At 43.9% G+C, this 16891-nt stretch overlaps 1 protein-coding gene across 6 annotated transcripts in view; it reads right to left on the reverse strand.

Annotated features, from left to right (window-relative positions):
* Positions 1–1447: 1447 nt before the first annotated feature.
* The window catches only part of caskin1 (CASK interacting protein 1), a 97913-nt gene continuing 82469 nt past the window's right edge, over positions 1448–16891 (reverse strand). For 4 of the 6 annotated variants that reach the window (XM_084372050.1, XM_084372049.1, XM_084372046.1 and 1 more), the window contains 10 exons: positions 13793–13874; positions 13128–13240; positions 7763–7864; positions 7494–7632; positions 6245–6388; positions 4864–6092; positions 4426–4731; positions 3548–4175; positions 2696–3206; positions 1448–1690 (listed from right to left, as the gene is read on the reverse strand). In XM_084372050.1, the coding sequence (XP_084228176.1) occupies positions 1594–1690; positions 2696–3206; positions 3548–4175; positions 4426–4731; positions 4864–6092; positions 6245–6388; positions 7494–7632; positions 7763–7864; positions 13128–13240; positions 13793–13874 (3351 nt within the window). In that variant the 3' untranslated portion in view covers positions 1448–1593. The remainder of the gene's footprint in view (positions 1691–2695; positions 3207–3547; positions 4176–4425; positions 4732–4863; positions 6093–6244; positions 6389–7493; positions 7633–7762; positions 7865–13127; positions 13241–13792; positions 13875–16891) is intronic. The other 2 variants (XM_084372047.1, XM_084372048.1) reach the window with 2 other exon arrangements.

Raw genomic sequence — 16891 nt, forward strand, 5'->3', positions numbered from 1 at the left:
GAGCGCAACACAGTTTAGTACATATATTTTAAAGCCACCCTCCAGTCAGAAATGTGTCCAGTGGGAGACATCTCAAGGATAAAAATATTAGCATATTCATAGATTATGGATTTTTCCACGAAGCAGAAAAAATAGACTGAATTTTTAAGTAAGTAAATCAACTTTTTTTTTGTGTAAAAACCATATCAGACACAACCACTATTCAAACCAGCGTATTTAAAATGTGTCTGGAGGGGATCTTAACATTTTGGGTCAAAGATGTACAAATATTGGAAAGCTAATCTATTAATATTGGATCAATGCACCCCTACTTAAAATGTGTTTGAAGATTAACTCATTGTGAAGAAACTGATGATTTTCAGTCACCGTCATTGTGTGAGTGAGTGTGGGAAACCTGAAGTCTGTTGCTACACTCTTGTTTCCCTCTGAAATAACAGCAGGTATGAAAAATTAAACAAGTCTATTACCTCTGCATTCCACTGCACCTCTTTAACGACATCCTGGAAACCTTTTCCAAAAACTTTCCCAAACTTTATCCCTACAGACCTACCACCTGCTTTCAGACAACGTGCTGTAGCCTCACTGCCGTTCTCCCTCCTCCCTCCCCGTCTCTCATCTAATTTTTCTTGTGCGGGCTCCCGTGTGTGTGTGCAAGCTGGCTGCGTGGGTCATTGTGCTTCTCCCAAGTGTGTGTGTGTGTGTGTGTGTTGAGGGTGATTATGAGGATGCAGCAGAGTGTTTGGATGCAGCCAGGGCAGGAAACTGAATTTTTGATCCTTAACTTCCGACAATCCGCAAGCTCACGTACACACACCTGTCACGCTGTCCTTATCTCACACGCACGCACGCACACGCACCTCAGGAGCTAAATAGTCTCGTTTTGGTCACGGATAAAAATCTTTCCACTGAGTCATTTACATCGTCACAACACCAGAGGTCACCATTCCACACAGAACCAAGACATCAAACCAAAGAGCTAGAGATTCATATTTATCGGTATATTATATATTACTGTGCTAATGCAGGACTTTTTCAGTAGATATAAACTCTCCATGCTTAGAATGTACACATACCATACTATGATTCATTACACAGTTGGTTTTTCAATCAGTATTAGTTTAGTTTATTTGTTCACCGTGACAGCTTCAAGTGTCCATGTGGAGTTCTGAAAAGACCCACGTTTTGATTGCAGTCTCCTCCATTTTGTAGCATTCTCCACATCTCCTGTGTTTATCTTTTTTAAATTTTCTCTCCACTCCTGTCGCTTTTTGGTCCCTCTCCCTCTTTAAGTCTCTCTCTCTCTTTATCCACTCTTCAGTCTTGTTCTCTCTCTGCCACATGTCCGTCCAGGCCTGTGGCGCTGCTCCATCATCAGCGGCAGGAGATGAGAGGAAGAGGAGGAGGGGGGAAGAGGTTTTTCCAGAGCGGCGGCGGATGGACGACGGGAAGAGTGAGAAGAAGATGAGCATGACAGAGTATGAGGATGAAGAGAAGGAGAGAGAGAGAGAAAGAGAGAGGCGTATTGCCCATTGTGCCATCTGAGTCACTCCTGATGCAGCGTTGCTGTGGAGACGGGCTGACTGGTTTCTATGGTTACTCCAACATGGCGTCCAGCTGGTCAGCCAGGTCATCAAACATGCTGCCGATGTCGTCGAGGATGCTAACTGTGGTCTTCTGCTCAGCCACAGAGCTAAAACACACACACACACACACACACACACACACACACACAATGGCCTTTTAGTTTTCAGCTGATGTTTCATTCCCACAAAGACCAGCTGTGAAATGTTACTGATACTGTTAAAATTGGGGTATTTTTACCACTAGGCTACAAATTTTGACCTGATGATGGCGCTAGATGAAAACGGCTCAGCTTTGGTTATTCTCTGACGTATCATAGTGTCATCATTAGGTCAAACTTTGAGGTATAAATATGACATTCCCATCAGCCTCAGCTGTAGTTGGAGTTCAGTGTTACTTAGCAAATGTTAGCATGCTAACACACTGAGCTGAGACGGTGAACATGGCAAACATTGCACGGTAAAAATCAGTATGTCACTGTAAGCACGTAGGCTGACATGAGCATTTACTTCAAAGCTCGGCTGTGGATGTTTCATGTTTTTCTCAGGATGATAATATACAGACTGTGTGTGTGTGCATCATCTCCAGATGACACAGAAGAGATGTCTGCCAAGAGTCTGTCAAAGCCCGACAGAGTAACGGGACTATTCATAACACAACCATGTCGGGCTCATCACACCCAGCCGAGTGATCTGTGGCACAGCCAGCCTGACACGCTGCTGCAGCGTTATTGGCCGCTACCACCATTTGCCAGCCACGAAAGCAGAAGCCTTGGTGTATGTTTGAGTGTGTGTGTGAACATGGATATGAAAGCTGAAAATGGTTGCAAATTTAAATTTTAATGCTGTCCAAAAGTCAAATATATTACATTCAGTACTTGCTATGTGTGTGTTGTTCTTATTTTTATTACTGAGCGTCTCTGTTTTTTGTTGTGTTGATAGCCGGTCTGGTCCCGTGTGCATGTGACCCCCCTCCTTTACGAACTAATTACACTAATTACATTACACATTTAAGTAAACATTTTCAAGCAGAACTGTTCTTGGCTTCCGTACGTGGGAGTATTTGTGAACTGTGTTTGTATGTATGTGTGTGTGTGTGTGTGTGTGCTCCTTACTCCTCCTGCCGCAGTATCTTATCCTCCACGGCCTGCAGAGCGGCGGCCAGCGACGCACTCGTCTCCTCCAGTTTCTGATGCACCAAAGAATCCACACTGAAGTCTGTCGTCGTAGGGGCCGGGGTCGTGACCCCGCCTCCCGTCGTCCCGCTATCCACCGACACGCCACCAATGGAAGAGCGAGGGGGCTTGACAGGTGGCGGGGTCGGGCTGGGAGTGGCGGGAGTCTGGGGCGTCTGTGGTGTTGTGGGGGTCTGCGGGGTGTGGGGGCTCTGGGAAGACGGGCTCACTGGCTTGGCGTTTGGCGGGCTAGGGATGTTGGAATGGGGGAAGTTGGGGGGTGAGCTGGTCTGTCGGGACACCATGGAGTGTTGCTTGACCGGGGCAGGAGCAGAGGCCAGGGTCGTGGAGGAAGGACTGGTCATGGAGTGGATGAGTTTGGCCGGTTTGGGCGCTGTGGGCGGGGGCACTGGTTTGGGCGAGACAGGTGGAGGGATCTTCTTTCCTTCCACTACAGAAATGAAGAGAGAGAAAAAAAGGCAAGGATCACTGACAGGCAAAGATGTTACGCTGTTCTCCCAAGGTGTCAGTATGCTTCAACCAAAGTGTTTGTCAATCAGCGTCTGAAACTCGCCCCCTCGCCAAAACCTTTCTGACGTTGATATTGCGAGGCGTATTTCATCATGCTGTGTCCCCACCTCTCTATGACAGCAGGCTTTTTGCCCCATCTTGCAGTGTGGCCATTTCCAACAGCCATAAACAAGATGCTGACTTTACTATAAAGCACCTGCAAATGTCAACTTATGACCCCCATCCCCAACTGACACAAACACAGTTTTACAATGTAAGTACCTGGGCTTCCAGGTGTCCCAGGGCCAGGCAGGGGGACTCTCTTGTTGGAGGCAGGGTGTGGGGGGGTCTGTGGACCCCTCTTTATCTGTGCCACGGCAGGTTTTGGGGAGACGGGAGGCTTTGGTTTTCTCACCGGACCTCCTTCATTGCTCACTGGAGCACCTTGGTCCAAACTGTCCCTGCGAGGAGCAGCAGTCACTTGCGGTTGTGGTTGAGGTTGAGGTTGATATTGGGGTTGGGGTTGGGGTTGAGGTTGAGGTTGTGGCTGCTCCGTCACTCCAGCATCAGACAGCGGGCGGCGCTTCACGGTGGCCGTGCCATTCTGGTAGGGTACTGGCTGCGTGGTGTTCGGCTGCGTGGTGTTCGGCTGGCCAGCCCCCACAGGCTCTCCGTTAGCTGCGGCCATGTCTGCGTAGCCCTCGGGCTCCTTGTCACGGCTCTTGGGCCGTCGTTTGACGGTGGACGACTCCTGGAGGGTGAAGTCGGAGCCGTTGGGGTGGGGCTTGGAGCTGCGGGGCCGTCTCTTCAAGGTCCCTGTGGTTTCAACCCTGGACACGTCCTCCTGTGGGTAGCCGGCGTCTCCCTGAGGACCCTCGCCGTCACCCTGCAGACATACACAAAATACACACTAACGGAAAATTCATACATTCATGACAAGGGGTTATTTTTGCACAAACAGTCAAACACATTGATAAATGGATTACACAGATAAAGCTTAGAGAACACAGAGCTGACTATGGATTTGTAATACATTAAAGCACATTTAACTTTAGCACATTACATTACATAGATACAAAATGTAGACAGATAGATAGATAGACAGATAGATAGATAGATAGATAGATTTGACTGATAGACAAACATATATAGATAGCTACCTGTCCTTCTCCTTCTCCTCGACCCTGGCGGCGGATGGTCAGGCTTCCCTCCTCTGCAAACGGTAGGTTCTCCGATGAACTGCCACTGCCTCCCGAGCTGGGGTGGGGGGAGGATGGAGGGTTGGGTGGGGAGTAATTTACAGGGGGTGGGGAAGGTTCAGGTTGAGTGGAGTTGGGAGGGAAGGCAGAAGGATTCGGCTGTTCGCGCCTAGCAGCTGCCACCAGCTCACTGACAGGGCCGCTAATGGTCCGCCGCCGGTTTACCACTTCACCATCCAGACCAATGGCGTCACGGGTTTTCCCCACCTGGTAAACACAGAACCATACAAGTGGTTGATCACATTTTAGCTCATTAACGACAATAAATAACTGTATTTACATTTTAGAGAGGTAGATATGTGTATTTATATACAGAATATAAAGCGTATTCTACGATACCTGCAAGAAATTCTTCTGCAGCGCCATGCCCTTGGCTCCGCCCCCTATAGAAGACATCTCCAACATGGCGGCGATGCTCCTCACACTACCCACACTGGTCGTCTCCACAGCAGCTGTCTCCACGGACACCCCCAGGTCACTGGCCCGCCGCTGTTGGTGGTAAGGCACGTCCAGCATCCCCCCTGTGGTGGTGAGCGTGGGCTGCTGTGCATTGGTATCTGTCAGGTTGGAGTTGGAGCTGGAGATGGCAGAGCTAGAGCGTTTTGGTGGCGGAGGGGGCGGGCCTTTTTTCTTCTGTCGCAGAGCTAAGGTCTGGTTGCGGTTGACAGTCTTTTCCTGGTTGCGGACTGAGTGGCTGCGGCTGACGCGGTGGGTCACTGTTGCGTATTTAATACCATCTCCTCTGACGATGGCAGGGCCCTGACCTACCACTACCTCTGCTTCTCCATCTCCACCTCCGCCCCCTCCACCTCCACCAGCCCTCTCGTCACACTCACTATCTGAGACGGCATATCTGTTGAGGCTGTGGGCACGTTTCTTCTGGAGTGCCGAGGGCTCCCCTCCCTCTTCCTCAGCCAGCTCGGCCTCTGGTGGGAGGCAGAGGAGTGGGACCTGCGCTTGTTGGCTCTCCCGGACCTCCACGACCTGCGTCTGTGGGGGGTGCTGAGGGTGCTGAGGGTGCACCTGGTTCTGCGGCTGGACTTGAGGCTGCTGTTGTTGCTGGGCCGGAGGCTGGGTACACGGACCTCCACGGTGGGTTGGAGACTGAGGAGGGTGGGAGCGCGGCGACTGAGGCCTATCCCCCTGGATGAACTGGGGGGACGGCTTGTGTTTTGCCTGCGGGGACGCTGTGCTCTGGGCGGAGGAGGTGGAGGAGGAAGATGAGGTTCTAGTCTTGGTGGGAGTGTGAGGGGGTGTGTAGGGAGGCGCAGGCTGGGAATGGGAGTGGGAGTGACGGTGTTTGCCTTGAGAGGAGACACTCCCTCTGTGGGAGCTTCCCTGGCTGCTCTGCTGCCTCATAGTCCGCGCCTCCTTCTTCGGTGGCCCACCTCCTCCTCCGCCTCCTCCTCCTCCTCCTCCTCCTCCTGTCATCACCTCATCATGGTCTTTGCTGAGGGTGCGTGTTCGCTGAGCTTTGCTGACCTCCTGCACTGGCTGGGTCATGGCGCTCTGCAGCTCTGTGCTCAACTCGCTGTCCTGGAAGGTGCTCATCTTTGGAGACATGACCTCTGCAGAAAGAGAAAGAAAGCCGTAAAATGAGTATGAATATTAATCTTAACAGGCCAGGAGGTCATGGCTGTACTGTGAGATCTCATTAGATACAGTACTTCAGATTTAAGTTGAACCTCATTAAAAGTTTATCATTTATGTGTTGGCTTACCGTCTGGAGGTGGGCTCTCCATTGACATGACTTCCTGCTGCTGTGTGATTGGCGGGGGCTTCTTTCTGAGGGAGCCCCGCCCCTCTGAACTGCGCTGCATTTCAGCCAGTCGCTTCACCGCCAGCATCAGCTTCTTCTGGTGGCCTGACAGGTTGAAAGATTGGAATTATCTTTTTTTGTTCAATCAGTAACAATCTAATAACTATTATTTTTATGAATAGAAAATCATATTACATGTATTTATTAATTAGTAATTATCATTACATATGTGAGTGTAACTATGAAGCCCTGAAACAAATTACGGTGAAAGGTTATCAGACGAGTGAAGCCCCTTGACGAGCCCCTAAATCCTACACACTGGACCTTTAAATAATTCAAGTTCAGTGTGAAAATAAAAGTAATTTTCAACTTTTGTCTTTTAATTATTTTTTCATCCCCTATTTTCCAACTGTAACATTACCCCTTTCAAGACCAGCAAACCAGAGGACTTTGTGGCTAGCTAGCTTAGCTGAAAACCCTTGTAAACTTGTAAACACACTGAGCACTGGCTTTTACAGCTGGCGACCTAGCTTAAGCTAACCTTCCTCATAAAACTACACCATGCAGCGCGATTAATGTTAATCATCCTTATACTGTACTGCTTACTGCTGTTCCAGCCAACAAAGTTACAATACAAGGTTCTTTAAGTGTGTTTCTCTAATCTGAATTATTAAGGACCACGATGGACATTTTGTATGAGAAAAATAAACAATAGATAATTTATTGGTATTTAAAAAAAGAGCTTACAATTAAAATGAGCAGGTGAATAAAAGAACAAAAAGTTAAAATTTATTTTGTCAACTGAATGTTGAAGGAAAATTGGAAAGGAAAAGGAAAAAGTGTAAACCTTAATTAATCAAACTTAATTTTTTTTTTTTTTGCTTGTCGGATCACCTTTGACTACATTTGGTCAGTTTCAGGGCTACATGTGCAACATGCCTACACTACACTATGATTTTTTTAACACATTCATCTGTTAATGTGTTACAGGGTAGCTGTCTCATTAAAAACAGCACATATAAATGCTGGCCACAGATGCCATAGTCTAACCCTGGGCTCTTATTTAAAGTGTGGCTCACTAAGCTAGAATAAATCTCTGTCCGTCGGGCTGAATCTTAAAGGCAGACATCGACACATGCAGACTCCAGTGATTTATGTTCTGATGTAAATAAATGTATTGATGTTTAGAAAGTATATCTGCATGTCTTACCCAGTTTGATGATGCCTATTTCCTGCAGGTCCTCCCAGGTGATGTCGGTGATGAATTCGATATTCTCGTAACCGTTCTGCACTAACACCTGGTGGTACTGGCTTAGACCAATAGCAGACAGCCACTCTCCTAGATTGGCCTATAGGAACACCAGAAGCATCACCAGGCTAGCCGACACTGACGCTGGTAGCTCGCCTTTGAAAACAGGCGTAGCGTCTAACTGGTCACTGAACCATCATGTCGATGTGTGTGTGTGGAATTTTACTCACAGGTTTGTGCTCAGGCAGCCACTCGGTGACACTTAACTTGTTAATCTCTGATGTCATCTTCTTTCTGTGACCTGGTTTGGTTATCCCGATAGCTGTCAGATCCTTCACACACACAAGAAAAAACACACACACACACACAAGTAAGATACAGTGGTGCCGTGTTGAGGCTTTTCCTCCACGGAGTGAGTTAAAATCACCCCAAGACTCCAGCAGTTTCTCTTATTCTCTCTCTTTCTCTCTTACTAACACACACACACACACACACAGAGGAAAACTTGCAACACAAAGAAACAAGTGACAGCGTGACATCTGATGAAAGCTTCTGCCAGTCGAGAAGAATAGAGCAGAGATGTAAATGCCTCAAAATCATGAAAAAAGCAAAGAAAGCAAAAGCGAATGTCTGCAGTGAAAAGAAAGCATCTGCAAGAAAGAATCAGCTCGATTCTCCATAATATCATTTCAATCAAACTCATTATGCTTATTAATCCTGTCACAAATTAACAAGCTTGTATTTATATACAAACTAAGTGAAATATAAATGTATAGAGTGCAGATTTGTTTGGACCTGTGATTAAAGATCTAACACAGTGCGTCATCCTGTCGTTGTCTGTTTACTTTTGTTTCTGTGTATTTCAGTGGTGGACTTACAAGAACACACTTGTACAAACATACATGGACAATCATAACGCACACACCCACACACACACACACTTGATTGTATAACTCGTAGATTATGTGCAGACGTGACACAAACATACAGTAGAAGAGGATTCCTGGATTCTACCAAACATCTCTGATAACAAAACCCAGCTCAGCTCTGCATGCACAGCACCGGAGTGTATGTGTGTATACAAATAATTCATGTACACTATAATAAATTATTTGTATGTAGGGGAGCGTGACAGAGACAATCCTTTTAAGTCCCCAGAGCAGAAAGCAGCAGTGCTGAAGGTGATGGGAGGGTCAGGAGGTTGCGTGGATGTATTTTTCCATTCTTGATTATTTGAATGTAATTGTCCCTGTTTTATTTCCAGTTTGTAAATCAGACTTAATTCTGACTGGTACAGAATGTACTCCAATGAATACTTAGTTTAAAGGGGCACTCCAGTAATTAAGCATCACATTTTCCTTAAGTTTGGAGACTCACAGGAGACAGATTTAAAAAAGAAAGGTCAAAATCAAAGCAGCAGAGTCTGAGATATCCTGACTTTTAGCCCCTAGTATGGTTTAAGTTATAACAACAATGGATCCTACATTTCCTATAATGCCACTCTAAGTATTTTTTCATTTCACCTCCGTGACTGGTCAATGTCAAGGTCATTAAGACTCCTAAAAACTCACAAAGCAGTAGAAAGACTCATTGTTACCACAGTAACGCAGCAATTATGTTATTCAGTTGTTATTGACAACATGACAACATGAAGGCCTACTAGCTCACTCAGCACACAAGGAGCATTAACATTAACTTTGACTTATATTCTGGCTATTTGACTGAAGAAACTAATATGTTTACTGGCTATTTATATGTGATTAACGACTTGTTTGCCCTTTTGTATACGCACATGGAGTATTATCGCATGGATGTACGGAACACTATATGTTCCGTACTATATGCACTCTATATGTTACATAGCTAGCATGCTACCGGTGTTAGCTAAATATGCTGTTTTCTCTTAGAAAAAAGAATAAATATAGCTGTAATACATCCCTCTCTCTGTTAGCTAATGTGTTCATACTAACTTTTTAATTTTTCTATTTTATTTTTTATCATTTTACAATTTGTGTGAATAATGTAAGATGTAGACTACATTTTATGTACAGCATGTCCTCTGTACATTCTTTTTTACAGTATATCATCTTTCACCTTTCACAAGGTTATTGGAATGTAGCATTTTTAAAGGAATATACACATATTTGTTTACCTTCACAGAGACATGATTGTACAATAATTTGAACCTACAGCCAGCAGCAGTAGCTTAGCTTAGTCCAGTACATAGACTGTAAAAACCTATTCTTTGTACAAAGCTAAGCTAACCAGCTTTCGACAGGGATGTGAAAAAGCGTGATTTTTAAAATTTCAAACTACAATGTCCAACATTTAAGTTTTTAGCTCAAGTAGATCAAGATCAAGTGAGTCAATATCAGATCATGGGTGAGAGGTGAGAGGTGAGAGGTTCAGTCAGGATAGGTTTGGCAGGAGGCAGGGAAAAGACAGCTGAGATCAGTTCAGTTGGGTGGTTTGATTGTGCTCATTTGAGATTTTTTAAAGGAAATGATATACATGCATCTTGGAAACATCAAGGACAGCACAAATCAAAGTCGTGCAGACTTGTTTCCATTGTGGTCCTTGGAGGTGCCTGTGACCTCTCTGGGTTTCAGGGGTCAGGGATCAGTTGCCTTACCTCCGGGGTCATTCGGCTAATGGTGGGCAAGTCATACCCAGCGCCCAGGAAGTTTGGAGCGTAGACCTGCAGCTGAAAGTCGCTCAGCCATTGGACAACGGCCTCTGAGCTCTACGGGAGAGAAGACAGGGGGCATGCTGTCACTGGCTCCATGTCTGCAGCATCAACAGCCACCTTTTCTCAGCAGGGCCAAACAGGGGCCACAGTTTAGATACTGTGGGAAGGAATTGTTCAACATGTCTGTCTTTACATGTGTACTAATGCCACAAAGACTAATCCTTGATGATTATAATGATTCAGTGGCATTATAACCCAGCTGGGTCCTGATAAAGTCAATAAATTAGCCCAGGTTAGCCCTGCTTGGCCCTGTAGCGAAATCCAGGCTATAGTTAGGAAGGAGGAAGGCCCTGCCTACAGTATCTCAAATGCTACAGCAAGAGATTCAGATTAGCAGCAGCAGGCTAATCTACATTTGACACTTCACATGTGGAAAGAAAAGACAAAATAAAATTGCTGTTTCTGTTCTTCCTGAAGAGGAGAGGCCACAAAATGTTCTGCAACTTTAAAAAAACATATATCGTACATTCTCACACACTTTCCCACAAGAAAACTCTTTGGATGTTGGTCCAAACTGTTTGAGGTGATGATTGCTAAAGATGAAATATGAGCTAAAATATGGTACCTGTTCTACATTCCCTGAACAGTCCCAGCAATAAATTCAACATTCCTTACAACTTTTACCAAATTACTCTTAATGTGATTACATCGCTGCCATATTCTCAAAGCCTGCTTGTTGTTTAATGTCAGGTGTTAGAATCAGGCTTGCCTGGAGCTAGCTGCACCAGAGATGAGTTCACAGTAAATAGGCTATTTTCACCTACTAATTGCCAGGTGTGACTGCTGTGTTAACTGAACCAACTGATGGAGCTAACGTTAGCTTGGTGCTACCGGTTTAGAGTAAAGAGTAAAGGTGTTTTCCTCTGACTTCTCATTGCCCTGAGATGTGGCAGGTTAAGGTTTGCTTGTGCTTTGGACAGTAGCCAGGCTGCTAGTGGTAGCCAGGTTTCTAATGCTGTGTTTGTGACAGTAATACCACATGGAAACACTAGAAGGGGTCTATTTCCACTTTTGTTTTTGAATTATATTTCCCTAAAACAATATATTATAGTAATATTATCATGCAAATAATGTCAGTTGTGTAATTAATTTGAATAAAAATGAGTAGACTAACTAAACTAACTATGCAGTGAAAGAGAAGTCGTGAACACAACATTGACATCATCAACTTTTATGTTTGAAAACATCTGCCACTACATGAAGCAGTTACATCAAGATGTTATTGTTCATTTGGCAAATGTAAATCCAGTATTCACTCTCTTTTAGCTCTGTTTTTGTTCTCCACCTGTGTTCCACTATGTTCACTATGGAAACTATGTCTGTATGTATTTGTAAACCCTTATTTTTTGAGGTTATGTTGTAGCCTGTGCTGCTACAGTAACTTTCCAGTGCTTGCTTTTGCCTGGACAGCTCAGTTCCCTAACAAGTCAATTACACAAAACTAGAGTCTATACCAACTGAGACACTGTTTTAATGGTGCAGCTTAGCACTAGCTTGAAACTAGCAAGTAGTTACTAAGAACTCAGAAAGGACTTAACAGCTGGTGCAACCCACTCCTGCTCTGCTGTAAGCAGCCATAGATATACACCCTGGCTGAAATAGCTGTTGATTTGCTGCAGTGTGCTGCTCTAAATGTGAGCAGCAACAGCAGGGACAGAACAAAAGGACTGAGTGTAACTGTAAAACAACTGCACGTCTTCTTCCCGCACCCTCTGTTCCTGTCTTTTCCTATTGTCCCTGTCTCATCTTCTTCTCTTCTCCATCTTTCCCCGAGACCCTCCTCCTCCTCCTCCACACTGCCCCTCAAAGCTGATTGGTTTTTCCTCTCGTCTTTCCTCCTCTTTAGGAGGAGGAAATATGAGGAAGAGGGGTGCTGAGGAATCAGGACTCTAGCTAACAGATGGCTGTGAGAACATGGCTTTCGTGACAGCACAGACACACACACACACACACACACACACACACACACACACACACAGCAAGCGCACACACATACTGTAGGCAACCACCACAACCACCTGCTATTTAAATATGCTCATTGGTTTATCAAGCTTGAAATTATTATACAATGAGATATGTATTTCAAAAGTGAGCCCACACATGTATACAAACACACACACACACACACACACACACACACACACACACACACACACACACACACTCTACAGTAAATAACAGCTTACTGTACATGATGTAAGCTCAGATTTCACACTTCTTGTGCCGAGCTAGTCCGCCCACGACATGCACGCTGCTGGGCACCTGCCAGCCACATACACACACAAACACACACACACACACACATGTATATCTCAACTAGAGTTATGCTTGCCTGAGGCGCACCTACCAACCATCAATTGAGAGACAATTATCTCTGCAAAAGAAGAAAAATACTGCAATGGAAGAAGAGAAGCTGCAACTAAAAGGAGTGAAGAACGATGGATAGCAGGTAGCAGATAAGAGGACAGGATTCTCTCTCTCTCACACACACACACACACACACACACACAAGATTCCTCGTCCACAGGTTCATACAAGATCGAACCAGAGCTCTCCCATTCACACACTCACCGTGTCATGGCTGCATCCGAACACTCGCAGCACGGACGAGGCCAGTTGCGAGAGAAACCGCTGGGACATCTTGGTGTGTGTGTGTATGAATGTACTGTATTTAGTTTGTGTGTGTTTGTGTGTGTGCGTGTGCACAAGAGTGAGAGGGCTGTGGTTGAGGTGACTGACGAGCTACATTCTCACCATGCTGCAGTTAGATGTTGATAGTGGTGATTGTATGTTTGTATGAAAGAGGGAGAGAGGACTGAAGCTGTGGGAGTTTGGGACTGTCCTACCTTCCCCTCGTTTAGCACCTCCCCCTTCCTGGTTGCCGTGGCGTCATAAGGCGGCGCTTCGTGGAGCGGACAGCCCGATTGGCTTGATGTCCGGGAGGAGCTGGCGGAGCCTGCTGGGAGAAACAGCGTTGGCCAGTTTCATGCTGTCGCCCTATCACTGTACACTTCCGCTCGATCAACAGATGAGTCCACTTGTCGTCCATGCTGACCTCTCCACCAACTGATTTTTGGTGCCTCTCCTTCGTTGCTTTTGAACCAATCAAATTGCAGCTTTCCAAGATATAACAGACCTTCTAAACCAATCACAGCCTTCGACACTTCCTCCTACATTCCCTGCCTTGGCCATCTGTCTGTTAAACCAGCCAAGTTCTGTGTGTGTATGTGTGTGTAAGTGTGTGTGCGTGATATGTCATTTCTTTTAAACACCAGTGGATTATGACTCTTGTTTTTCTAACCTGGCTCTCTTTCTCCCTTGTTTATGTCTTTTTCTCTCTATTTTAAACATTCACCCTCCCCTCGTTCTCACCAGTCTCACAGTTTCAAGTATCGTTACTGCCTCACAGTGTATTTACGTCTTAAAGACTTATATCTACATCCTACTGTAATCAAAATTATTAGTGTGACACAGTAATCAGGCTGAAGATGGACCACTGTCTCAGTCTTACCTGCAGGCTGGTCCACAGACTTGGACTGCTCCATTAGATGCTCCTTGGCTTTGGCAGACTGGGACAAGACTGTGGCTAGAAGCTAGATTACACAAACACAAATATATCCACATCAACAGGCATGTTTAATTTGTGATTGCATTAAAGCAGCAGTCATTTAGTTTGACACAAACTCTCAAGACTTGTAAGTTGTTGAGCTGGAATTTCTTCTCCAGAATGTAAATAGGGGAACATGTTTGATCACTCATACAATCATGTGGCTGTTTATTTGTACTTGTGTGTAGTACGTTTGCTTGCTTGGTTGCTTGACACATAAGCTGGAGTCACGTCGCTGGCCATAAATCCAATATTATATACTTTTTGGTCCCCACTAACTCTTGAGAAAACTATTTCTTTAGCTGATATATTCTCCACTGGTTTACCAACTAGTTGCTATCTTTTTGTGTCTGCCATATAGTGCTGAGCAGGTAGTGTTCAGTTGTTTTATCAGAGGTTGCCTGCTGCTGGAAACAGGTTGATGAGAGCTGTGAGAGTCAATCAAAACAGTGCAGTTTTGGGGCGTAAAACCAAAACAATAAGCTAAAAGATGCCAAAACACTCCAAGAGGTGAGCAGAAATGCAGAGTTGGGTTTAATTTTTCACATAATACATTTGATTCATCATTAATACAAAAATATTGATTAGTGCTGCTTTATTTAAATGACATGTACCAGTATTTTACTCCGAGGCCATGTAACTTTTGCTCAACAGCAGCCACTGTGGCCACAGGTGGCAATTACAAGATGACGGTGAAGTCAATTCCCAGAAGTTTCCTGAGTCTTTTATATTAAAGACATCACCAGCTAGAAATAGCATGCTTACTTCTTGTTTCACTTTTGTGATAAATCCATTGAACTGTTTATATGTGACATGCTAAACTGTAGTAACATAAGCAGAGCAGCAGCACAAGAAGAGAAGTCAACTAATTTATTCAGTAATAATTTGAGTTACAGCAAAAATCTGTGAACAGATAAAACTTGTTGTTATCATTAGCCACCATGAGCTACTGGTCATTCCAGACCAAGTAAGGCTGGAGTGGCAAAAGTCCCGAGTGTATTAATTTGATAAAGGATGTGTTTTAATACTAACAAATTTTACTTTTTTAAATATATGTCACACAGTCCAGTTTTAACCACACACACTGGCAAACTATCATTGACTTACTGCCCTTAAACTAGTTTATTCTACTGCAAATGATCATATATGCTGTCCAATGATATATTATGTAATGCTTCAGGCAGCATGACCAGCAAACTCAATTCCCTGGTCATACTGTATATTCCCAATGAATCACCTTTGCGGTAATAAAGTATATTGCCTTTTCAGTAAGAAGCGAAAAATGTCATTTCTGAAACCTCACCACCTCAAATAAGATTGATCTCTGTCGAAAAGTCTGTTTGGAAAATAATATCTGATGTATGCTGACGAGTGCTACATTAATCACAGTTGAACCTCGTGTCTGAAGCTTCTGGTGCGAGCGCTGCAATAACAATCTGACTGGTGCTGATGAAAAGTGAACGAAGTGAGACGTCTAGAAGACAGATGTTACCACCAGCCTGTCTGGGCTGAAGTTGGGTCTAATTTTGCTTGTGTGGATGTTTTAGCAGGTTTAAAAAGTGTTTCACTTGCAGTTTCATAACAGGATGCGTGCTGTTAATCTGCAGCTGGATGTTTTATGAGCGAATAACCTTTGAGAAACGGCTTTAGACTCAGAACACAAACAGCACAATGTCTTTGTGGTATGTACGTGTGTGAAATAGTGTGTAAAAGCATAGGGATGAGTGAAGAGCCTCCAGAACGGCTTTAAGACTCCTTGTTATAGATTCTTCATGTCTGTACGATATGAGATATGGTGACTGCAAAGGCCGAAGCAGATGATTCACTCCAACATCCAAAACCCCCTGAGGGTCTGTGTGGAAGCATCTGCGTTTGTTATGTTTCTCTTCTCATTTATCAAGTTTTTTACTTCCTTTAGTTTAACTCCTGTCAATCTCATTTATTTTGTTCTTTTTGCAATTTAATGGCTTTGTTTATATCAGTAATGTTTTATTTAGCAGGTCCAAACTTAGCTAATAATTACATAGTTCTCTCCTCCTTCCTGGGACGTTTCCTTCGGAGGACTACTGCATATAATTATGTACTAATTACAGGGTAATAGGAATTTTCCTTGAAACAACTGCTGCATTAAAGTACATATTCATTCATTATCTATCAGTGGTGGAAGTATTCAGATTATTTACTTACATAAAGGCCTTGAGAAACTATTTTCTCACTTAGCATCTTACCAAGAGTGATGGACACCTGCATCAACATTCCCAACTAAAGTTACAGTTAATATATCCCATGAATGATTTCTATACATTTTGTGTTTTGTCTGTGCTTTTCTAACTAGTTTGAAGTGAGCGGGACTTGATTGGAAAAAGATGATGCAGCGTACTTCTGTTCACCAATCAGGATTCAGCAACAGTTAGGTCAAAATGTGAATAAAATGCGCTCATTTATGTTGCTAGGTCATCGTAAAGCAGCTTTAGCTTATTTTAGATTGTTGAAATCTTAATATATAATAAAGTGGTATAGTAGTACTATAGCGAATGTTTCAACACATTCATGTAAAAAGGACAAAATTGTAAGAAAAGGTCCTGATGGTAAAATGTATTCAGGTAAAAGCACAGAAGTATGATTAGCAAAATGTATCTAAAGGATACAAATGAAAACCCTCCAGACACTGTTTTTGTAAGAGGTTACCTGATACTGATGTATAGATGAGATACAGCTCAAGACTTAAATTAAAGCACTCTAGCATTTATTTTCACTTGAGGAGAACTTTTCAAAAAAACGTTTTTAAGGTTGTCGTATTTTCTTTTTCGGTGTTACAGTAAAGAGTAACAGCTAGCTATCAGATGAATCTTGTGTGGAAAAAATACAATATTTACCTTTAATATGTGGCGGGGTAGAAGGATAAAACAGTATTAAATAAATACTGTAAATACTCAAGTAAAGCAAAAGTACCTAAAAATTGCACTTTAGTACCTATGAAATGTACTACAACCACAGAAATTC

The sequence above is a fragment of the Pagrus pagrus genome (assembly GCF_965226575.1).
Source record: "Pagrus pagrus genome assembly, chromosome: 13".
Classification (NCBI taxonomy): Eukaryota; Metazoa; Chordata; class Actinopteri; order Spariformes; family Sparidae; genus Pagrus; species Pagrus pagrus.